Consider the following 24,395-nt stretch of genomic DNA (forward strand, 5'->3'; position numbering starts at 1 on the left):
AATCAACATTGAAACAGCAATCAACATAATATTGCTATAGTTGTTTAAAAAAATCAAACTATTCCAAATAATTAGTACTATTAGCATCCAAGGATCAACATTCTTCGTAGTATAGAAATTCCTATAGAAAGTGTAATTTGATAAATGAGACCAAACATAAGTTGGTTAGAATATGAATGCATTCACTAATTGGCTTAATTGGATTGCTTAGGCAGCAAAAGTGCAAAACTTATTCACAAGAAAGTTTTGTCAGAAAATAGAAGAAAAAATAATTGTTTTGTTTGTTAGTAATGTCTTTTGCTCTCTGACGGCTGTGTATAATAAAGTGCCTACTCCCTTTTTTGAAATTGAAACGCAGTAGTCAACCCAATGAATTTCTTATTCGAGACCTTTCAACCTATAGCAGCCATTATTGAAACGCAGTTCCCTTGACCACGTGCTTAAGGGCCGGAGCTAGCTCAAAAAATACGGATTCGAAGCGAGTCCAGTAATTTTGGTTTAAATTTTGTATTTGTTTTAATACGCTTTGGAGTAACATAAAATTGTCTCTCTTCGAGTCGTAAAATTAGCAATTGATGCTTTCATTAGGCCAGACTGCCTACATTACACTCCACTGAGGTGTGGTCCTTTCCGGGATCCTGGCATCCTGCATGAATGCGGAATGTTTTGTGCATTGTACTGCTCTTGTTCTTATACGTACAAATTATTACTCCCTCTATTTCAATTTAGATGACACGCTTTCCTTAGTCCGTTCCAAAAAGAATGACATATTTCTACAATTGGGAATAACTCAAATTTAAACTCTTTATATTACCTATTTTACCTTTATTGGAAAGCTTTTATAACCATACAAATATCATGAACTAACAAAACTTTTACCCTTTAAGCTTCAAAAAAAAAATTCCGTTAAACTCCATACCAAGTAAAACTACTCATCTAAATTAAAACGGATAAAGTGATTTAGAACTCAATAACTTAAAAGACTAAAATCTCGTACTCATAATAGTGTACTTCAAATTCTGGCTCCATATGGGACTAAGTGAGGAGTACATGTTATTTAACTGGTCCACAAAGAAGGAACCTACTTAGTGATACTTTTCTTTGTGAAAATGGATGGAATAGAGCACAAATATGTTAAAGTGAGTGGTCTAAATCTCCATGTAGCTGATATTGGACATGAATCTTCTCCGGCTGTTGTGTTTTGCCATGGATTCCCAAAAATTTGGTATTCTTGGCGGCACCAGATGATCGCTTTAGCTAGTGAAACGATCCGACTGGTCGTTTTGATCTCTAGCGCGTCGTTCAGCAGTTTGAGGCCATGAGCAACTTCACTTCAGGTATTATGACTTGTACACATGGTCGGAATTGAATTTCGGGAAGTTCGGAGTTGATTTGGAAAGAGAATTCTCATTTCGGAAGCTTCAAGTTGAAAGAATTGACTAAGATTGGGTCTTTGAGTAAGCGACCTCGGAATCGGGATTCAAAGGTTCTAGCAGGTTCGTATGATGATTTCGGACTTGGGCGTATGTTTGGATCGGGTTTGGAAGACCCGGGAACATTTTGGCACCTATTGTGGAAGTTAGCATTTTTGGAAGAATTTCATAAATTTGGGTTGAAGTGCATCTCAGTGTTATCAATGTCCGTTTGGGATTTCGAGTCTGGGAATAGCTCCATATGGTGATTCCGGTATTGGGAGCGCGATCGGAAGTGAATTCGGAGGTCTGTGGGTCGTTTTTGAGTCATTTGGCTAAAGATGAAAATTTGAAGATTTTTGAGAAGTTTGACCGGAAGTGGACTTTTTGATATCGGGGTCGGACTCCGATTCCGGAAGTTGGAGTAGGTCCGTAGTGTCGAATATGACTTGTGTGAAAAATTTGAGGTCAATCGGACATGATTTGATAGGTTTCGGCATCGAATGTTGAAGTTTGAATTTCTCAAGTTCATCAAGATTGATTTGGGGTGTGATTCGTGATTTTAGTGTTGTTTGATATGATTTGAGGCCTCGAGCAAGTCCGTAATGTATTTTGGGACTAGTTGGCATGATTGGTCGGGATCCCGGGGGACTCGGGAGGATTCCGGGTGGTTAACGGATCGAACTTTGAATTTGAATAAAAGCTAAGGCAGCTGATATCTGGTGTAACCGCACCTGCGAGGTTATGGCCGTAGGTGCGGAGCCGCAGAAGCGACCTGAGAGTCGCAGGTGCGGAATGGGCAGCCAAGGGAAGGACCGCAGATGCGGGGCATTGGACGCAACTGCCCAAGCGCAGAAGCGAGGGAACTGACAGCAGAAGCGATTTTTGGCCCTGAGCCTGGGACCGCAGAAGAGAGGGCCGCAGGTGCGGAAAGGCTGGAGGCAGTTTTGTTCTTTTAAAATAGGGAGATGGTCATTTTTCTTCCATTTTCATTTGGTGTGGGCGACTTTGGAAAGCTTCAAGTGGGGATTTTTCATCATCAACGACAAGGTAAGCTAACCCCACCTATCTTGAGTTAAATATATTAATTATGTATGGATTTTAGCATGAAAATTAGTGGAAAACTTGGGGTTTGAGGGAAAACCTAGAAAATTTGTATTCATGGATTTTGACCACGATTTTGGACATGAAATTAAGAGTAAATTATATATTTGAGTTCGTGAGGTTTTGGGTAAAGTTTATCTTCAAAAAATTTCGGAAATCCGGGCATGTGGGCCTGAGGGCGTTTTGTCAACTTTTCAATCGGGGTTAGGAATTGTTATAAATTGGATTATTATGAATAATTGAACATATATTAATGAATTTGCGCAATTATTGGCTAGTTTTGGAGCGTTGTGCATCAATTTAAGCCTTCGGAAGGGCGTGGAAGGCCAGTTATGGAACTTCGGAGCGAGGTGAGTCTCCTTTCTAACCTTGTAAGAGGGAATTGTCCCCATAGGTGAATTAATTGGTTATGTGCTCCTATTTGCGGGGGCTACGTACGCACGAGGTGACGAGAGTCCGTGCGTAGCTACTATTATGCTTAAGTCCGGGTAGTCTAGGACCCAAAAGCATGTCTTACTTGTAATATATGAAATCTTGTTGTCAAATTGAAATGCCTAAACATATTGAAACGTATAAATGAATTTATAAAAAGTAGACATTCGTTTCCTGACTTTTAAAAAGAGAGTTTTCCTTTTATTAGATGATTGATTCCCTGATGGTTTCTTGATTGACTGTTTGGAGTGTTTATTTAAATTTGACCGCGTCGCATGTATGATTCCCGAACAGGGTAATAGATGCATCTATGGTTCACGCCATTCGACCCTTTGGCAGTACACAGTTTAAATATTGTTGGATCGGGCCGTACATCCTCAGCATGATTTGCGCATGCTTCTATTGCTTGCCTTGTAATTTACTGAAGTTGATATTGCTTCTTCCCGTCTTGAGAATATGTGTATAAATGATGAAAAAGGAAATTGGAAATTTTCATATAAATGAAAGAATTGTTTACTTGCTTCACTCTATTGAATTACATTCGTGTTTATATAAACCCTCGACTTGTCATATTATTGATGTATCGTCATTGGACCACTAGTAAGTATCGAAGTCGACCTCTCATCTCTACTTCTTCGAGGTTAGGCGGGATACTTACTGAGCACACATTATTTTCGTACTCATACTACACTTGTTGTGCAATTTTGTTGCACAGGTTCATGTGTGGCTAGCGGCTTAGAGGCATAGCGGCATGGTTGGTAAGGAGACTTAGGTGGGCTGCATTTATCGAGACGACCCGCAGCCAGCAGAGTCTCCTTCAGAGTATTATGTTGTATTTTCATTTCTGTCCACTTTGTATTTCGGACAGTTACTGTATTTTATTTTATTCCCTAGTAAATGCTCATGCACTTGTGACACCGGGTTCTAGGATGATTATGGGGTATTTTGTATTGACTTCTTGACATTTATATTTAATTTGAAATGAGTATCTTTTACTAGTAAAATTGAAGGAAAATAAAAGTTTTCGCAATTATTTGAATGAGAATTTAATTAAGTAATTATGGATGGCTTGCCTGACAACGGTGTCCGGCGCCATCACGACCCTTAGTGGATTTTGGGTCGTGACAACATGGTATCAGAGCACTAGGTTCCCTTAGGTCTCACGAGTCATGAGCAAGTCTAGTAGAGTCTCGCGGATCGGTACAGAGACGTCTGTACTTATCTTCGGGAGGCTACGGGGTTGTTAGGAGCACTTCCCTTCTTGATTTCCTCATCATGCAATTTGATTCCTTTGAGGTATATGCCTTTGTTTCCTTCCCAATCAATCTTATGCGACGCGAAGCGCTTATTATAAATTAGGAATTGAAAAATTTTAAAGGTACTACAGAGGTGGTACGGGATGCTTCTCCCGGCGTGGTTGATTTGACTACTGTCGTCGCCTTGTGGAATGGATATTCTGTCGTTTCGGCTCGATAGCTGTATTTCTGAGAGCTCTGAGGCTAGGCACAAGTTGCCATCATGCTTATGAATGATTGTCGCAGTATTGACGTGATGGTAGGATGCTTGCCTACGTGTTGGGGGTGGTGAATGACTCGAAGGGAGGTTTACTCAGTGCATGATTTAGAGATTCGGTATTTTATCCCCGACGGGGAAAAGCAAATGGGCTAAGGATGTTCAGATTTGGGTTGATGGAGTAACAAGGCTTGGAATTTGCGAGCGTGGTGGAATTTTCATCTGTGATGGGGTGCCGTTGTCCCTGTTGGATGTACTAAGTTCGCCGGTGTTAAGACTTTCAACAATTCGCCTTTGGGGCAGGATATTTTAAGATAGTATTGGAGAAGCGGCTATCAGAGATCGCGGGGTGCGGTGGTTCAGGATTTAATGTGTATTTCTAATGTTGACGGCCCGAGAAAGATGATCTTCGCAAAGGTTTAGAAGTTAGTATCGGTCTATCGGATCAAGAGCCACTGAGTCAGATTTGGATCTAAGGCATCAGCTGAGCAGCAAAGGTGATGAAGGATATGTAGAAGGTGTCATGCGGTGGTTAAATTTCTAGAAGGCCAAGTGTAAGAAGCGGGAGTTGAATAGTTGTTTAAAGAAGAGGGTTTGGCCAAAGTGGGAGAGTGGCAGAGTAGCACGTGGGTTCAGTGGCGGAATAATTACACCCTTGAGAAAAGTTTGGAGTGGTTTGGGTAATTTTAGTGGACGGTGATTGGGTCTACGAACTTAATTTGAAATATTGGCTAGCATAACGCCGGGAGATTTGATATGACGGAAAGGAGCTTCTTAATATGAAGAAGGATACAACATAACTTTGAATTGGAAGATATTGTCGCACATATAGTTAATGTCCACGAGGGGTGAATGGACTTATACAGCTGGTGGGTGAGCGCGGGCTCAGAATGGGCTATTGATGTCGTAGTGATTGTGCCTCGTGCAGCGGCGTTGGAAGATGTCGGCGTGTAATCTCTACAGGTGGGTTATCTCCTGTGAGCAGATCAGCGGTCGCGTGGTTGGTGAAGCTTCTGCGAAGAATCCTACTGGCTATCTGGTAAGGAGGTCGGACATGTGAATGTGGTTAATGATTCCGAGTATTCATAAATGGTTTGCAGAAAGGTTTCGAGGAGCTTGACAGGTTGGTTGTGCTAAATCATGTCAACAATGAAGAAAGAATCTTGTTGGATTTCGGAGTTGCGTAATGGTGGCTTCAAGCTAAGTGGGAGAGTCCCACCGTCTATGATGGGGTTGTATGATTATCTTCTTGTGAGGTTTCAGGTTATCGGCTTATTGGTAAGTTGTTTCGGCTAAGGAAAGAGAACATCATTAGTAATTTGATGCAAAGGAATTGAAGAACGTGTTCTATAATTGACGTCTCAATTCATGTTCAGGCTTTGGGAAGACTCAGGAATTATGCTTTGCGCAGAAGTGAGTTGCAATTAAGGTGATTCGGCCGGGTGCTTCTTTGAGAGGGTGGTCATGGGCTAGCGGAGCCTTGCAGTTGATTATATTCGAGATCGTGTCGGAGTGGGTGACTCTCAATAACGGTCCTAGTGAATTCAGAGGTTGAAATGCGATGCCTAAGGGTTCAAGCCCGCGGTATGTTTAAGAATCGAGCTTGTGAAGCAGCTTATAATAAGAGGCTCAGAATTGTTCTAAGATGTTTTGGCTTGCAGTGTAGCATTTGGGAGGAAAGGGAGAAAAGGACTTCGGATTCGTAGAGGAATTATCAGAATGGGTGTGCCAGTCGAGATGCGAATATGCGCACAAGGAAGGTATGGAGTGGTTCGTGGGATTGGAGACAACATGGTCTCGTGTTACAAGTCCACTCGGGTTGAGTGCATTATGTGTTGAATGAAGTTATTATTATTCTAAGGCAATTAAGGACAAATTGGAAGAGGTTGGATTGGTTAGCCATGGTTGAGTTGGCACACGGTGGCCGTGATCAGTTCCTTCAGCGTGATTAAGTTATGCAAGTGATTTTTGATGGTACGTGTGAGGCTTGTCGGCCGTCGTAATTGAATTTATTCGGAAGTATTCTAGTATTATGGCCTGCTATGTGTAGGCGGATCCCCGGAAAGGGCTATGGTGGTTTAGGCCATTACTTGAAGAATTGCAACTTCTACGGTTGTGAGAATTCACTCGTGTGTTGCTATGGTACTTATGGAATGAGTTAAGTAGAAAGTTTCCATGTGAGGAAGTGTTTACCATGTTAGTGGTTCAGGAGTTGTGATGAAATTCTTGCACTATCGCATGTCGGCATGTGAGGTGCAGTGAGTGGTATGGAATTTGAAGGAGAGGAACAAGGTTGTGATTTGGTGTTGACAAGGATGTCACGAGCTCGGATGAGCATGAAAAGGATTTGAATATTTAGAGTAAGTTGGCATTGTCTTCAGCGTCACCTGAGATCGGTAATTTGTGAAAGAGGCTTTGCATCCTGGTTATGGATTTTTGATCGCTTTTCAGCGTTAGAGCGGCCGGTGGCATGGATATGCAGACTTGTTATCTGTTATGGAATGTCGTGGGAGCGTGTTCCATGGGAAGATTGTATAAGTGTGGCATGTAGTCACTTGATTGATTAAAGGATGAAACCAAGTATGAAGATTGTGGTGATATCATTAATTTGAGAATTTATGCCTGGAGAGCACTCGATTATTGGGTTGTGGACTGCGGAGGATTACTTCGGTTATGATGGTTGTTCTTGTGTGTTATGGGAAAAAGGGGTTATTATGGACCCATAAAAGATTATTGGCCTAGTTCGGTACGATCAGAATCGGCTTGAGGTCTGTGGATGGATTTAAATATGAATATGGGCTCTATATCAGGACGAATATGTTCATTTCAGCATAGCTCTCCTTATGGAGGGGTATTCGGACGTTGGATGTTATTTCGTCATCGGTTATTTCATGTAATGCTATATTGTGCCGTGTGAGTTGCGAAACGGCTTGGTAGATTTCTTATGTGTTGAGGTTCCGTGTAGCGATGGTGTTAGGTGAGCAGGATGGCTCCTTAGTTTCATAACATATATCGCACCTCATTTGTGCTTGAGTTTGTTATCTTATAGCGCTATATGTCCCCTCAAGGATAGTATTATGCACTTAGCGTGCTTGTGACCGATATTCGGTATTGTGTTGCAATGAGCAATTTAGCTCGATGTGTATCTCCTTATGTGAATTTTATGTGTGTATCGGGTGGCACGCCGCCATGAGTATGTTGTTTGGATCGGGTTGCACGTCGCAACAGTGTGATGATAATTATAGTCCCTTATATTCTATTCTGTGTGTTTTGTTTCCCATTTTTTGAGGAAAGTTCACATTAGCTGCGTGATTTGAGTAGTCCCTCCCAAAGTTCGTCTTTCTTATGTATATCGTTCGAGTTGGTAGCCTATTGGCACGTTTTGGCATCATATGAGATTTTTGGTCATGTCTGGGGAGGCTTGTTGCCTGAATAGTTTGTACTGGGTGAGACAAGGTTATTGGATCTAGGATCAGTGCGATCGGATTGTATGAAGTATATTAGAGAGCAAAGATCATTATTTGGTTCAGAATGAGGTAATGTTCTTGTCAGGAGTGTAGCCTCAATGATTTGTTGACTTGGCAGTTGGTTATGGATTTCTACACGTCTCTTCTGTCGTGGCGGTGTTGCGAGAGTTGGAACAAGACTTATATATATCATGAGGTGCGTTGTGAGCATCGGATTCGGGGAATGTTGTTATTATGATCAGAGGATGTTATTATGAACCTGTGAATGATATGGTGCATGGTGAGAATTCGGCAAAGATATGCAGTCATGTTCTGCTACCTCGTGTAGTGATTGATACGGTGTTCATATATTGGAAGCAGGCTTGACGGAGAATTTCGGATGTTGGAATTGGGTTCTAAGCTTAATTGTTTGAATAAAAGAGAATATCTTCAGATCTGATCGAGTTAATGTGCTCAACCGAGTTGTGGTAGCACGGGTAGGTGCATAAGGTGTTTAACTGTGATTTCAGACAACTCCAGCGCAGTTCTTAGCACGTTGAAGGACGAACGTATGGGAGAGGATGTAACGACCCGACCGGTCGTTTTGAGCTCTAGCACGTCGTTCAGCAGTTTGAGGCCATGAGCAGCTTCACTTAAGGTATTATAACTTGTACGCATGGTCGGAATTGAATTTCGGGAAGTTCGGAGTTGATTTGGAAAGACAATTCTCATTTCGGAAGCTTCAAGTTGAAAGAATTGACTAAGATTGGGTTTTTGAGTAAACGACCTCGGAATCGGGATCCAAAGGTTCCAGCATGTTCGTATGATGATTTCAGACTTGGGCGTATGTTCAGATCGGGTTTTGCAAGACCCGGGAACGTTTTGGCACCTATTGTGGAAGTTATCATTTTTGGAAGAATTTCATAAATTTGGGTTGAAGTGCATCTCAGTGTTATCAATGTCCGTTTGGGATTTCGAGTCTGGGAATAGCTCCGTATGGTGATTCTGGTATTGGGAGCGCAATCGGAAGTGAATTCGGAGGTCTGTGGGTCGTTTTGGAGTCATTTGGCTAAAGATAGATATTTGAAGGTTTTTGAGAAGTTTGACCGGAAGTGGACTTTTTGATATCGGGGTCGGACTCTAATTCCGGAAGTTGGTGTAGGTCCGTAATGTCGAATATGACTTGTCTGCAAAATTTGAGGTCAATTGGACGTGATTTGATAGGTTTTGGCATCAAATGTTGAAGTTTGAATATCTCAAGTTCATCAAGTTTGATTTGGGGTGTGATTCGTGATTTTAGCGTTGTTTGATATGATTTGAGGCCTCGAGCGAGTCCGTAATGTGTTTTGGGACTGGTTGGCATGATTGGTCGGGGTCCCGGGGGCCTCGGGAGGATTCCGGGTGGTTAACGGATCGAACTTTGAATTTGAAGAAAAGCTAAGGTAGCTGATATCTGGTGTAACCGCACCTGCGAGGTTATGTCCGCAGGTGCGGAGCCGCAGAAGCGGCCTGAGAGTCGCAGGTGCGGAATGGGCAGCCAAAGGAAGGACCGCAAATACGGGGCATTGGCCGCATCTGCGCAAGCGCAGAAGCGAGGGAGTTGATCGCAAAAGCGATTTTTGGCCATGAGCCTAGGACCGCAGAAGCGGCACGTGGGTCGCAGAAGCGAGGGCCGCAGGTGCGGCTTGTGCACCGCAGGTGCGGAAAGGCTGGAGGCAGTGTGTTCTTTTAAAATAGGGAGATGGTCATTTTTCTCCCATTTTCATTTGGTGTGGGCGACTTTGGAGAGCTTCAAGTGGGGATTTTTCATCATCAACGACAAGGTAAGCTAACCCCACCTATCTTGAGTTAAATATATTAATTATGTATGGATTTTAGCTTGAAAATTAGTGGAAAACTTGGGGTTTGAGGGAAAACCTAGAAAATTTGTATTCATGGATTTGATCACGATTTTGGACATGAAATTAAGAGTAAATTATATATTTGAGTTCGTGAGGTTATGGGTAAAGTTTATCTTCGAAAAATTTCGGAAATCCGGGCATGTGGGCCCGAGGGTATTTTTGTCAACTTTTCAATCGGGGTTAGGAATTGTTATAAATTGGACTATTATGAGTAATTGAACATATATTAATGAATTTGCGCAATTATTAGCTAGTTTTGGAGCGTTGTGCATCAATGTAAGCCTTCGGAAGGGCGTGGAAGGCCAGTTATGGAACTTCGGAGCGAGGTGAGTCTCCTTTCTAACCTTGTAAGAGGGAATTGTCCCCATTGGTGAGTTAATTGGTTATGTGCTCCTATTTGAGGGGGCTACGTACGCACGAGGTGACGAGAGTCTGTGCGTAGCTACTATTATGCTTAAGTCCTGGTAGTCTAGGACCCAGAAGCATGTCTTACTTGTAATATATGAAATCTTGTTGTCAAAGTGAAATGACTAAACATATTGAAATGTATAAAAGAATTTATAAAAGGTAGACATTCGTTTCTTGACTTTTTAAAAGAGAGTTTTCCTTTTTATTGGATGATTGATTCCCTGATGGTTAGTTGATTGACTGTTTGGAGTGTGTATTTAAATTTGACCGCGTCGCATGTATGATTCGCGAGCAGGGTAATAGATGCATCTATGGTTCGCGCCATTCGACCCTCTGGCAGTGCACAGTTTAAATATTGTTGGATCGGGTCGTACGTCCTCGGCATGATTTGCCCATGCTTGTATTGCTTGCCTTGTAATTTACTGAAGTTGATATTGCTTCTTCCCGTCTTGAGAATATGTGTATAAATGATGAAAAAGGAAATTGGAAATTTTCATATAAAAGAAAGAATTGTTTACTTGCTTCACTCTATTGAATTACATTCGTGTTTATATAAACCCTCGACTTGTCATATTATTGATGTATCGTCATTGGACCATTAGTAAGTGTCGAAGTCGACCTCTCGTCTCTACTTCTTCGAGGTTATACTTACTGAGTACACGTTGTTTTCGTACTCATACTACACTTGCTGTGCATTTTTGTTGCACAGGTTCATGCGTAGCTAGCGGCTTAGAGGCATAGCGGCATGGTTGGTAAGAAGACTTTGGTGGGCTGCATTTATCGAGACGACCCGCAGCCAGCAGAGTCTCCTTCAGAGTATTGTGCTGTATTTTCTGTCCACTTTGTATTCCGGAAAGTTACTGCATTTTATTTTATTCCCTAGTAAATGCTCATGCACTTGTGACACCGGGTTCTGGGATGATTATGGGGTATTTTGTATTGACTTCTTGACATTTATATTTAATTTGAAAAGAGTATCTTTTACTAGTAAAATTGAAGGAAAATCAGAGTTTTCACAATTATTTGAATGAGAATTTAACTAAGTAATTATGGTTGGCTTGCTTGACAACGGTGTCCGGCACCATCACCACCCTTAGTGGATTTTGGGTTGTGACAGCTAGAGCTGGTTTCAGAGCCATAGCATTTGATTACAGAGGATATGGCTTGTCTAATCAGCCACTCGAACCCGAAAAGACCACCTTTTCTGATTTTGTTAACGATATTCTTGGACTCCTTGATGCTCTCAACATCTCTAAGGTATGATCTTCTGCAACTATGAGTAATTGGAGTCGAGTAATTGAGTATACGTTTTCTTGAGCCGAGGGTCTTCGGAAACAGCGTCTCTACTCCTTCAAGATAGGGGTAAGGTCTGCGTACACACTACCCTTCCCAGACCCGACCCCACTAGTGGGATTTTACTGGGTTTTTGTTATTGTTGTAATTGAGTATACAGTCATATTTGGTTAACTTTTAACTTAAGTATGTATAGATACGAAATATTTATCTATCATTCTAGATGTTAAAACAAATTATAGGAACAAAACCAAGTACAAGAGAGTAATTAGGACTAGGTAAGGTTTAAGAGGGACCTGAACTAAACGCGCCAAGTTTAGGGGGTCTTTAGGTATTCTGCCTAATTTATGTCTAGTGATGTTTCATTTTTGCCTTTTCTCTGTAGTTTCATAAAAGTAAGATATATTATGATCTTGTCAGTGCTCAAAATATTTTGATTTTCGAGCACATGTTTGTCGGTAAAAATTATTAAATGGATTCAAGTAGAGTTTTCTCGAACATCTCAATAAGCTAGACCCATATTGCGAGTTGTTTCATGCCATAAATAAACTAGGACCCTCAAAACAATTGTTGGACAGGCGGATCAAGTTTTCTTTTTCTTGTCACAGACAGCTGGCAAAGCCGTGTTTGATCATCGCGTACATGCTCCATTACAGCTTTGTTCATGCGCCAATCAATTGACAGTGAAGCAGAGAAGGAAGAGTTTTGATCTTTTTTTATTTTTGCTTTCATCGAATATGATCTACTACTCTTATCCGCTACCTTTAATGGGTCTAAGGTCGGATATTTTTTTTAATCCATTCTTTGAATGCAAATCAATATAACTTTTTGGTTTATGTTTTCATATGTAGTCCTATTAGCTATATGTCTCAAGATGTAACTGTTTGACTCAAAAGTTGTTTAATACTTTTTAGCAAATCAATCAATATAGATGAAGGGGTAAATCGTAGTTGAAAATAATAAACCCTAGGATGATCTTGAGTATAGGATCAGATAGCAATGGTGCAAATCGGAGAGATAAGAGAAGGTGACAATCTTCGAAAGGTAAGAGAGAGATAATGTTAGAGAGAGAAGAGAGAGAGTTAATGTATTTCCAATAATGAAAAATCCCCCTTTTACAAGGCTTGGATCCCTCTTTATATAATAGAGGATCCTTGCTTGAATATTAAAAGACAGAAAATAAAGTACATGCTATGGAGTGGCAGACGTGATCATGAAGTCGTCCCTCTCGTAATTCATAGGTCGCCCTTCTAGTCGGACTCACATACATTCGGTTGGTCGTGCTGGCTTAAGGACGTGGTCGTTCAAATTCGACCCCATACAGTTAGTCCCTCCGTTCGTCGGGGTCGCAGCGAATGCGTCCTCGATGGGCGGAATCGGTACCTCCGTTCCAAGAGAGTTGACTTTGTCAATGACTTGTGACGTGACAGGAAGGGGACAGTAATCATAACTGTCAGAGCGTTGAAGCGAAATGCCTTTCCCCGTGTGATGTCAGCGTTCGTTTACGTCATCATTGCGCGTATTCTCGAGGCAGGGGATTAGAAGCTTTTGGCGCCTGGTTTCTCATGTTGATTCGACGTCTGCCTCTTCGATTCTGGCGCCACCCATCCCTATAAATAGGAGAAGGGTTTAACTTGATTCAAACTTTGGCCATTTGCAAGAGCATTCCAGCCCTTCAGTGCATATTTTCCCATTCCGGTGCGTTTTCCTTTGATCGAAACCCTCTCTTTTTTCTTTTGTTTGGTTGTGCACAACTTTTCCTTCACCGAGACCATGCCTAAACCTTGCCGATTTGACGAGAGGGTCCCGACGGCTACCCCATCGAACGTGCCACCATCTTCCGATGGTGGAGAAGTGGAGGGGGAAGAGGACGTCAGTCCTCTTACTGTGGAGGCATTTTTGCCAAAGCATATCTTATCTCGAAGTGATTTCAGTAAAAACTCTCCCATACCGGCTCCAGATTTTTCCGAGTCGTTAAAGAATCACTTGGATGATCTCTGCGTGAAATACGACATACCCGCCTACGTAGAGATGGTTCCGGCGGGGAGGGATCACGTGGATGTTCATCGGCCAGGGTATTGTGCCTTTTATGAATACCCCTTTTCGATCGGTTACAGCCTCCCTCTTTTCCCTTTGGCGGAGGAGTTCTGTCGGTTCTATAACGTGTGTCCGGCTCAACTTACACCGTATACTCTGAAGGTGCTTCGGCTGCTAACCAAGTACGCGGAGTTGGCCGGATGCGAAGTCACGGTCCATCATCTCCTTCAATTATTCAGTGCCTGTTATCTAAGGGGGGCCATGGTGCATTTGAGAGGCCGTGGTACGAAAGGATTGGTGGTCAAAACCGACGACCGAGCGAGTCGTGGGTTCTGGCGCAAGTATTTCTTCATTAGGACCGAGCACACGGTCTCTAATCCTGCCGGGTTCCCAAAGAGGTGGAACTCGAAACGTAAGTATTTGCAGTTTGTCAAATTCTGTGTTACTCGTGACTGTCGCAATTCTGACCTTTGTATTGCAGCTATGGCTCACCCGCCCCGGCCCGTTGCCAACCTTAGGAGATGGGTTATTGGCTTGCTTCCTTACGCGGAAGAGACCCGCACTTGGTCTGCCTTCATGCAGCGTTACGGCCCCAAAGTCTCTTCAGGTAGATTTTTGATTTTTGCTTTGTAAATTCTGCAACCCTGCTCACTTGTTTTATGGCGACAGGTCGAGGCGCTTCTAGGAAGAGGGCGCCGGTCCCCACTCCCAATCGATTTGACGTTGCCTCGGTCTCTCATGATATACAGGTTGAGTCTGCTCGAGAGGATCCCTCTCCAGCTCCTTTACAGGAGGCCACATCTACGACCATGGTTATGTGGGAGTCGGCATCGTTGGTGCCGACTCTGCAACCCGTGGATGGACCCTCTGATGGCGAGGAATCATTAGACAGAAAACGGAGGAGGCTCGAGAAGGGTAAGGGAGTGGCCACCGAAGCCGAAGGAAGTGATGTGCCTCGGCCGACGCACAGACCATTCATGGCCGACGCCATTTGATCCAGGAGGTCCGCTCGACAAAGGAGTGCCGCTCCCGGTGCTGGTTCTGCATGCGCTGTTGAGGGAGGGTCGTCGACCAACGTCGAAGGACCAGGCGAGGAAACGGAGAAGTCGGACTCCGACATCGCTCAGGGGGATATCGACGAGTTTTTGGGTGGCCTTACCCACGTGGAGATGACGACGGATGGGTCCGACCACCGTATTACAATTCCGGCGGCTTACAACTTGCTGTTAAACAGCGAACAGGCTGCTTCGGCCCTTACCCTGCTGTGTGCCGCCTCCAAGAGCAAGACGCTCAGTACCGTGGAGAATACGGAGCTGTCACGAAGGGTTTCCGGCATGGCTTTGCAGGTAATCCTTATTTCCTTTCTCCCTTCCGCGTGTTCTAAGACTAATTTGAGGCGTGCTTACTTCTGCTTTTTCTTTTTAGATCCTTGTTTTAGAGGTAGAGAGGGGGTGCCGTGAGCAAAAACGGACGGCCCTCTACAAAAAGATGCTAAAAAAGTATCGAAGGTATCTCTCTAAGCACCGAGCGGTGGTTGAACGGGGGCAGTCCCAGTTGGAACGCAGGGGATCTGAGTTGGAGGAGGCGGATCGCGAGCTGATAAAGGCCGTGGCTTGCAACAGCGAGTGGGAGGAGCTTATCAGGACGAAAGATGACGAGTTTGAGCTGAGCCGTGGGGTGGCGGCGGAGAATGTCGACCTGCAGCAGAGGGTGGCGGATCTAACCGCCGAGCTCGATGCCAGGATGGCGGAGAATAATGGACTTTCTCAGCCTTCCTTATCTCGTCCTTCGCCTGGTCGGAGTATGCGTCGTAATGCGCATGAAATGTGGGTTTTTGCGGAGGCCAAGCTCGACGTGTATAGAGAGCTTCATGCCGCGGGCCGGGCGACGGAGGAGGAAGTTCAGGAACGGCGAGACGAGGCTCGCGCTGCTCGTGAGGCTTGTGGTTATTACCCCGACTCTCCTGATGGGGAGGGGCCTGCTTCTGAAGACGTCAATCGGCTGACTCCAGCTCCTGGTACAATGATGTTTACCTCCCAGGGGGCGACGGGCAGTTATAAACTTGTACAATGTATATTTTTGGCTTGTACAGTGTGTTGCAGCTCGTCCACGGGGGCGAATGTAAATATATTTTTGTTGTAATATAAATTTTATTTTTGTTGTTTCGTCCATTTGGTGCCTTCCCTTTGTTTTTCTTTTGTAATGTTTAGCCTCCGTAGAGGTTGTTCTTATCGTTCGTCAAAGGGTCGTGCCGTGATTCGAACGAGGTCGAACCGATGTCGATGGCCTTGGCCATTAGGATGTTGCTTCGACTGTCGTCGAAGTAGTATCCGTCATGGTTCGAACGAGGTCAAACCGATGTCAATGGCCTTGGCCATTAGGATATTGCTTCGACTTTCGTCGAAGTAGTATCCGTCGTGGTTCGAACGAGGTCGAACCGATGTCGATGGCCTTGGCCATTAGGATGTTGCTTCGACTATCGTCAAAGTAGTATTCGTCATGGTTCGAACGAGGTCGAACCGATGTCGATGGCCTTGGCCATTAGGATGTTGCTTCGACTATCGTCGAAGTAGTATTCGTCGTGGTTCGAACGAGGTCGAACCGATGTCTATGGCCTTGCCCATTAGGATGTTGCTTCGACTGTCGTCGAAGTAGTATCCGTCGTGGGATGGAGATTTATGTTCATTCAATGGAGATTTCTGTTCATTCAATGGAGATTTCTGTACATACAATGGAGAATTCTGTGCATACAATGGAGAACACTGTGCATACAATGGAGAGTAACTAGTGTAGTCCCTTCACTATATTGGCCTATGGCTCATGTCGATTGGCCAATATGGTGAACCTGCGCTCCTGTTCCATCGGGTATCCCCTTTGTCGCCTCGTTAAAAACCTCCCCGAGAAAACCCAATTGGGACAAAACTCGGGTCAGGGAAAAAGAGTACGACTCAGGAGATGCCTTTCAGAAGTGGAAGTATTTGAGGTGGGCGACATTCCAATTGTTTTGGAGCGGTTTTCCTTCCATCGTTTCTAGTTGAAATGCTCCTTTGTTCGCCGCTGCAATGATTTTGTATGGTCCGTCCCAGTTGGACCCCAATTTTCCTTCTTTCGGGTCTTTCGATGCAAGTGTTTTGGCTTTGAGGACGTAGTCGCCAACTTTGAGTGATCTTACTTTGGCTTTCTTGCTGTAATATCTTTCTGCCTGCTGTTTCTGGGCTGTCATCCTTATATGGGCCATGTCTCTTCGTTCTTCGGCTTCGTCCAGATCTTGTAATCTGCTTTCATCATTATCCGCTCCGTTGGTATGGGAATATCTCAGGCTTGGCTCTCCGATCTCGACGGGTATGACTGCATCGGTCCCATAGACCAGTGAATACGGTATTTCTCCCGTGCTGGATTTGGGCGTAGTCCGGTATGCCCATAATACTTCAGGTAATAATTTGGGCCATAGCCCTTTAGCTTCTTCGAGCTTCTTTTTCAATATGTTCAATATTGTTTTGTTGGAAGACTCGGCTTAGCCGTTGGTGGCGGGATGATACGGAGTGGAGAGTATCCGTCTGAACTGGGGCCCATTGTCACAGCTGATTTCTTTGGGGATGCCGAAACGGCATATGATATTTTTCCATATAAAGGAGATGACCTCTTGCTCGCGTATTTGTGCGTACGCACCTGCTTCCACCCATTTAGAAAAATAGTCAGTCAAAACTAGAAGAAAACGTACCTTTTCTCGTCCTGTCGGTAGGGGGCCGATTATGTCCATTCCCCACTTTATGAAGGGCCATGGCGAGGTAACCGAATGGAGGAGAGTGACCATATTTTCTTTGTTGATATTTCTTGTGGCTGCGGCTAGTTTAGCTAGTCTATCAGCCTCGACGTTTTGTGCCCTGGGGATTTGCTCGAAGCGACATTCGTCGAACTCATGCATCAGCTTGCGGATCTCTGACTGATATTTTTGTAGTCGTTGCTCTTTGATTTGGTAAGTCCCGGTGACTTGATTTACGACGAGTTGAGAGTCGCAGTGGAGGATGAGTCGACGGGCCCCGTATATGATGGTCAATTTCATGCCTGCAATCACAGCCTCATACTCGGCCTCGTTGTTAGTCATCTCGGGGCATCGTATGGACTGGCGAATTATTTCGCCCGTGGGGACTTCGAGGATGAGTCCCAGTCCCGATCCCGAAGCATTCGCAGCGCCGTCAGTGTAGAGGGTCCAGAGGTTAGTGTGAGCAGAGGCGTAGAGGGCCTATTGTTCCACCTCTGGCAATATCCCTGCACTGAAGTCGGCAACAAAATCGGCGAGTACCTGTGACTTGATGGCGGTTCTTGGGTGGTAGGTTATGTCATGCTCGCTGAGCTCTATGGCCCATTTGGCGAGCCTACCCGAGAGCTCGGGTTTGTGTAGGATGCCTCTTAGGGGGAAGGTTGTTATTACCTTTATGGGATTCCATTGAAAATAAGGTCTGAGCTTTCGCGAAGCTACGACCAGTGCCAGAGCCAGTTTTTCAAGGTGGGGGTACCTCGTCTCGGCATCTACTAACGTTTTGCTGATATAATAAATAGGGGATTGCACCTTTGTTTTCGCAGACCAAGACGGCGCTGACAACGACTTCGGATACTGCCGATACACAAGTAGGCACTCACCGGGGCCTGCTTTGACGAGCAGTGGCGGCGAAGATAGATATGCCTTCAATTTCCTTAGGGCCTCGATGCATTCTTCGTTCCATTGTAGTCCATGATCTTTCCTCAGCACACTGAAGAATTTATGGCATCTGTCCGAGGACCGCGAGATGAACCTTGATAAGGCGGCTATCGCCCCGTTAGTTTCTGTACCTGCTTCTTGCTGTGCAGAACCTCGGGTATTGTGTCTATAGCTTTGATCTGGTCCGGGTTGACTTCAATGCCTCGTTGCGATACGAGAAAGCCTAGAAATTTTCCCGAGGCCACGCCGAAGGTGCATTTTTCTGGGTTCAACTTCATCCCATACTGCCTCAGTATCTCAAAGGCTTGCTTTAAATGGCCGATATGGTCTTCCTTCTTAACCGACTTTACTAACATGTCGTCGATATAAATCTCCATTGTCTTACCGAGCTGTTCCTCGAACATCTTGGTAACCAACCTTTGGTACGTTGCACCCGCGTTTTTCAGTCCGAAGGGCATCACTTTGTAGCAGTACGTCCCTTGATGGGTGATAAAAGTTATCTTTTCTTGGTCCTCTTCGGCCATTAAGATTTGGTTATAGCCAGAGTAGGCGTCCAAGAAACTTAGCAGCTCGTGCCCCGCTGTTGCATCGATCAGCTGGTCGATATGGGGCAATGGGAAGGAGTCCTTTGGGCATGCCTTATTCAGGTCAGTGAAGTCTACGCACATTCTCCATTTCCCGTTTTTCTTTTTAACCATGACCACGTTGGCGACCCATTGGGGGTACTTTGATTCTCTGATGGAACCGTTGGCTAGTAGTTTATCTACCTCTTCACTGACTGCCTCGTTGATTGCGGCATTGAATTTCCTCCTTATCTGCCGTACGGGCGGATAAAGTGGGTCGACGTTCAGCTTGTGAGTGGCGATGTCTTTCGGGATCCCTGGCATATCTGAATGAGAGAAGGCAAATAAATCTGCATGGTTAGTTAAGAATTCGTGGTACTTACCTGGGTCGGAGAGGTTGTGTCCGATGTAGGCTTTCTTTGAACTGTCGGTACCGTCCAGCTGGACCGGGTCGAGGTTCTCGACTGTCGCTTTGCAGGCTTCTACGACATCTGGGTCCCTAATAACCTCTGTCGTCGGGTTGATTTTGGTTCCCGACATGGCTAATTGCTATGCTTCCGCGCTTGCTCCCTTCAACTGTTTGGTATATGTGCAGTCTTGGGAAATTCGGTAACATTCGTGGGCGGTACGTGGCTCACCTCGAATGCTGAATATTCCCCATGGCGTGGGAAATTTGATTACTTGATAGAGACTCGAGGGGATGGCCCGCATGGCGTGTATCCATGGACGCCCCATGATGATGTTGTAGGCCGTTTCCTGGTTCATGATGTGGAATGTGGTTTCCAGTGTGACTCCCCCCGCTAGGACTGGCAGTGATATCTCTCCGGAGGTTCGCTCTACTGCATTGTTAAAACCCGTTAGTGTTATGCAACGCAGTATTATCTTATCTTCGAGCCTCATTTGCATGAGGACTCTTGGGTGGATAATATACGCGCTGCTTCTGTCGTCTACCAAGATTCTTTTCACATCAGTATCAGCAATGTGTAAAGTTATAACTAAAGCATCATAATGAGGGAAAGACAAACCGTCGGCATCAGACTTATCGAAGGTGATACCATCTTCGAAGTCATCATACCGTTCGTGAGTGATCGTGCGCTTCAACTTGTGTGTGGTGGTGAACTTTACATGGTTGATTGTCGAGTCGTCGCCGCCACCGACGATCATCTGTATGGTGCGCGCTGGAGAAGGTGGTTTTGGTGGTCCTTGGGATTGGTCGCGTCCTCTGGCGAAATTAGCCCTTCCTTTATCGCTGAGCAGCTCCTTCAGGTATCCCTGGTTCAGCATTCTGACCACCTCCTACCGTAGACCTATGCAATCTTCGGTCTTGTGTCCTCTTTCCTGATGGAATTTGCATAGGACGTTCGACCTCCTTGCACTAGGATCTGATTTCATTTTTTGTGGCCACTGCATCTTCGTGCCCAGCTTTTCCAGTACGTACACTATTTCTGAAGGGGAGACACAAAAGTTATGAGTGGATAATAATGGGGGCATACCTCTTTCATTCCGAAGCGGGGCGGCATGTCGTTGCACGGCATCTGGATGTCTTGGAGGAGGCGGATTAGGAGTTCTGACGTAAGGCTGATGCCTTTCTCTGTTGAAGCGTGGGAGTGGTTCCCGTCACCCGTCGTTGCGTCGGTCCCTCCTTACCTCTAATTGTACGGACGTTAGTCGTTGGGTTGGACCGTTAAAGTCGTCTTCATCTGCTCTAACTTCGGCGCAATAGGCATTATGAATCTCTTCCCACATGGTGGGGGATACTTCATGAGTCGATTGAGCAGCTTCTTGGTTGCTTTGGATCCGTCTCTGTTCAGCTCGTTTTGGAAAGCTGCGACCGCCATTCCTTCTGGTACGTTTGGCAGTCCCATTCTTACCCTGTTGAATCGAGCCAGGAAGTCCTTGAGTCCTTCACCCGTTGTTTGCCTGATGGCGAAGATATAGTTGACCCTAGCTTCGGCTTTCTTTGCTCCTGCGTGGGCGGTGGCGAACTTGTCCGCCATCTCTTCGAACGTCGATACCGATCTGGCTGGTAATTGAGAGTACCATATGAGTGCTCCTCCTGTCAAAGTTTCACCAAACTTTTTCAGCAACACATATGGCACCTGTTCTTTCGATAGGTCATTGCCTTTTACGGCGGTCACATAATGAATCAGGTGATCTTCTGGATCCGTGGTCCCGTCGTATATTTTCAAGTACGGTGGCATCTTGAAGGTTTTAGGGATTGGGTGAGGAGCAGCTTCCTCATTATACGGTTGCTCGACGAATCTTCCCATATCGCGTTTTAGTAGTAGCTTAGGGGCACCAGGTATCTTGTCTACCCTTTCCTGGTGCTCCTTCATTTGATCACGAAGTGCTTTATTCTCGTTCTCCGTCTCCTCCATTTTCTTAAGGATGGCCGCGAGCGCATCATTGCTTGCATTGGTATCGGTGTGGGCGTTACTTGTTCGTGCAACGCTGGGCTCACCAGCGGCGGTGGCGATTTCTGCCATCGACGGATCTTTGATATTCCCTGAGGTGGTTTCTCGAGCATGCTACTTAGAGTGTTCGTCAACCATTCCTCTAGTAGCTTTTTGACTACTGGGGGCGTTTCCTTTGCTGCAGATGTAGAAGTCCCTCTCTCATGCAAAATTGTTAGATCTTCGAGTGAAGAGGGTGAGATCTCCCCCTCCGGTACGCTACTTGGTGTTACATTCGCGGTATTTTCTCTACTGGCTTCGTTGAGTGGGCCTATGAGGTTGGTTGAGACATCTGCTATCATCTTCAACCTTGATTCTTTATCTGCCATTTGTTAGTTTCTATGAGGTCTGAAGAACGGCGATGGTTGTTTTTAATATCCTAGTTGTGAACTATGATTTCGACTACCGAAATCCCACAGACGGCGCCAAATTGTTTGACTCAAAAGTTGTTTAATACTTTTTAAGCAAATCAATCAATATAGATGAAGGGGTAAATCGTAGTTGAAGATAATAAACCCTAGGATGATCTTGAGTATAGGATCAGATAGCAATGGTGCAAATCGGAGAAATAAGAGAAGGTGACAATCTTCGAAAGGTAAGAGAGAGATAATGTTAGAGAGAGAAGAGAGAGAGTTAATGTATTTCCAATAATGAAAAATCCCCCTTTTACAATGCTTGGATCCCTCTTTATATAATAGAGGATCCTTGCTTGAATATTAAAAGACAGAAAATAAAGTACATGCTGTGGAGTGGCCGACGTGATCATGAAGTCGTCCCTCTCGTTATTCATAGGTCGCCCTTCTAGTCGGACTCACATACATTCGGTCGGTCGTGCTGGCTTAAGGACGTGGTCGGTCAAATTCGATCCCATACTGTAACCTGTCAGCTAAGGTTATAGACTGAATAACAAATAGAACTCAACTTTCTTATCCTGCTCTCAAGTTTTTCTCAAAAAATTCATGTGTGTGGGCACATTTATGCAGGTTTTTCTAATAATTAAAGATTTTGGAGCTGCTGTTGTTTCCTCCTTTATCCTTTTCCACGAGGAGAAGGTTGTCGGATTTGTAACGATAGGCGTCCTATTCGCGGTCGGGAGTCCTCTTAAGAATCATAACCACTCCCTGAGGGCTTCTATGTTTATAGATGGAGAGTATGCTACTGATTTCTCTGTGTGCTTTCTTAAAAAGTCTCAATTCTTGGTGCCTTTTGACCTTATTTCAGTAATTTTAGATTGCTATTGCAACCTACTGTTCGATTGCTATCTTTCGCTTCGATTTTCTTTATATCTTATTATTGTTACTGCTTGTTACCACTGCTATTCTTTTTATGTTTCCTTTAGCCGAGGATCTAATGGGAACAACCTCTTTGCCCTCCCAGGAAAGGGTAAGGTTTGCGCACACACTACCCTACTCAGACCACACTTGATAGAATTTATTGGGTTTGTTATTGTTATTGTTGATTTATTTCAGTAATTTTTTAATCCAGGAGCCTAGACGAGCAGAAGCCGATTTTGGTAGATTTGATGTTAAAACAGTTGTAAGAAACATTTACATCCTTTTCTCTAGAAGTGAAATGCCAATAGCCGATGAAAAGCAGGAAATCATGGATATGGTGGATTCATCAACTCCTTTACCCCCTTGGTTTACAGAACAGGATCTTCAAACTTATTGTGTTTTATATGAGAAGTCTGGATTCAGAACTGCATTGAAGGTTCCTTATAGGTAAGAGCCAGTTTACTTATAAATAGTGGTAATAAGCTCTCTAAAATACATGGAAGCACAAACCAAACTTGCCATCCGTAAAGTAATGGGAAAATGTACTATGTTGTACAAAATATCTTAATTGTATCCTTCGTTATACTTTTTAGCTATCCATATTCTTGTCGTTAATTAGCAAATTGTCTTATATTTTTCTCGACTTTAACGGTGCTCCATAGAAAGGGAGCCTTGGGGTAGCTATAAAGTTGCTGCCATATGACAAGGAGGTTACGGGTTAGAGTCGTGGAAATAGCCTCTTGCAGAAATGCAGGGTAAGACTGCGTACAATCGACCCTTGTGGTCTGACCCTTCGCGCACAGCGGGAGCTTAGTGCACCGGGCTGCCCTAATAACGGTGCTCCATCATGAATGGGAAGGGGAGCCTTGGAGCAATGGTAAGGTTATCTCTGTCTGACCTATAGGTCACTGGTTTGAGCCTTGGAACCAGCCACTAATGCTTGCATCAGGGTAGGCTGTCTACATCGCGCACCTTGCAATGCGGCCCTTCTCCGGACCCTACGTGAATATCGGATACTTTGTGCACCGGACTGCCCTGCCCACGTATCAAAATACTTCAAAGAAATGTCCAAATACCCCTTTACTTTTGACTATGATTTAAAATTACCTATAGCTATACTTCGAGTTGGAGGTCCATTAGGACCAAGTGTAAAGACAAGACAATTTGCTAACGACAAAGTTATAATGGTCACAAAGTGTAACATAAGGTACAATTAAGATATTTGGTATAGTAATTAGCCACTTCATCTTTTTGAATATCTTAAATTTCCTTACATCCTTTGTTTTTCCTTATGTGAATTTTTCTTTTTGTTTAGGTCATACGGAGAACAAACAAACAAACTACCAGTTAATCCAAAAGTTCATGTTCCAGCACTGCTGATAATGGGAGAGAAGGACTATGTCTTAAAAGCTCCAGGTATGGAAGAGTACATAAGGTCTGAAAAGGTGAAGGATTTTGTACCAAATTTAGAGATAGTGTTTATTCATGTAGGAACTCATTTTGTTCAAGAGCAATTTCCAGAGGAAGTCAATCAACTTGTTCTTAGCTTCCTTAAAAGTCATAGTCAACCTTGAAATTTTATGAGTGTTAATTTTCAAAAGCATTATATATAATAGTTTTAGCAGTGATATATTTATAGCATTTGATGTTGTTATAATCTATCTTGGAATGAAGTACTACTATAATTCTGTTGATATGAGACTGAAATGAAGTGAATGTCCTCTATTTAACTTCTCTCAATATTTTATTTTGCCCTCTATATATAATTCGGTGATGATTTTAGCTAAAATTCCTATATAACTTCTCAAAGGTGTACTACTTTTTTGGGAGCAATTGAAGTCTTGGATTGAGATATTTGGAT

The 24,395-nt window shown here is 44.1% G+C and overlaps 1 protein-coding gene across 1 annotated transcript; it reads left to right on the top strand.

Annotated features, from left to right (window-relative positions):
* On the top strand, positions 1,110-24,108 carry LOC109231499 (bifunctional epoxide hydrolase 2-like). Its single transcript, XM_019397158.1, is given in 6 exon segments — positions 1,110-1,260; positions 11,333-11,472; positions 22,244-22,360; positions 22,363-22,410; positions 22,746-22,981; positions 23,850-24,108. Coding segments are annotated over 6 exon segments (951 nt in total).

The sequence above is a fragment of the Nicotiana attenuata genome, chromosome 8 (genome assembly GCF_001879085.1).
Source record: "Nicotiana attenuata strain UT chromosome 8, NIATTr2, whole genome shotgun sequence".
NCBI lineage: Eukaryota > Viridiplantae > Streptophyta > Magnoliopsida > Solanales > Solanaceae > Nicotiana > Nicotiana attenuata.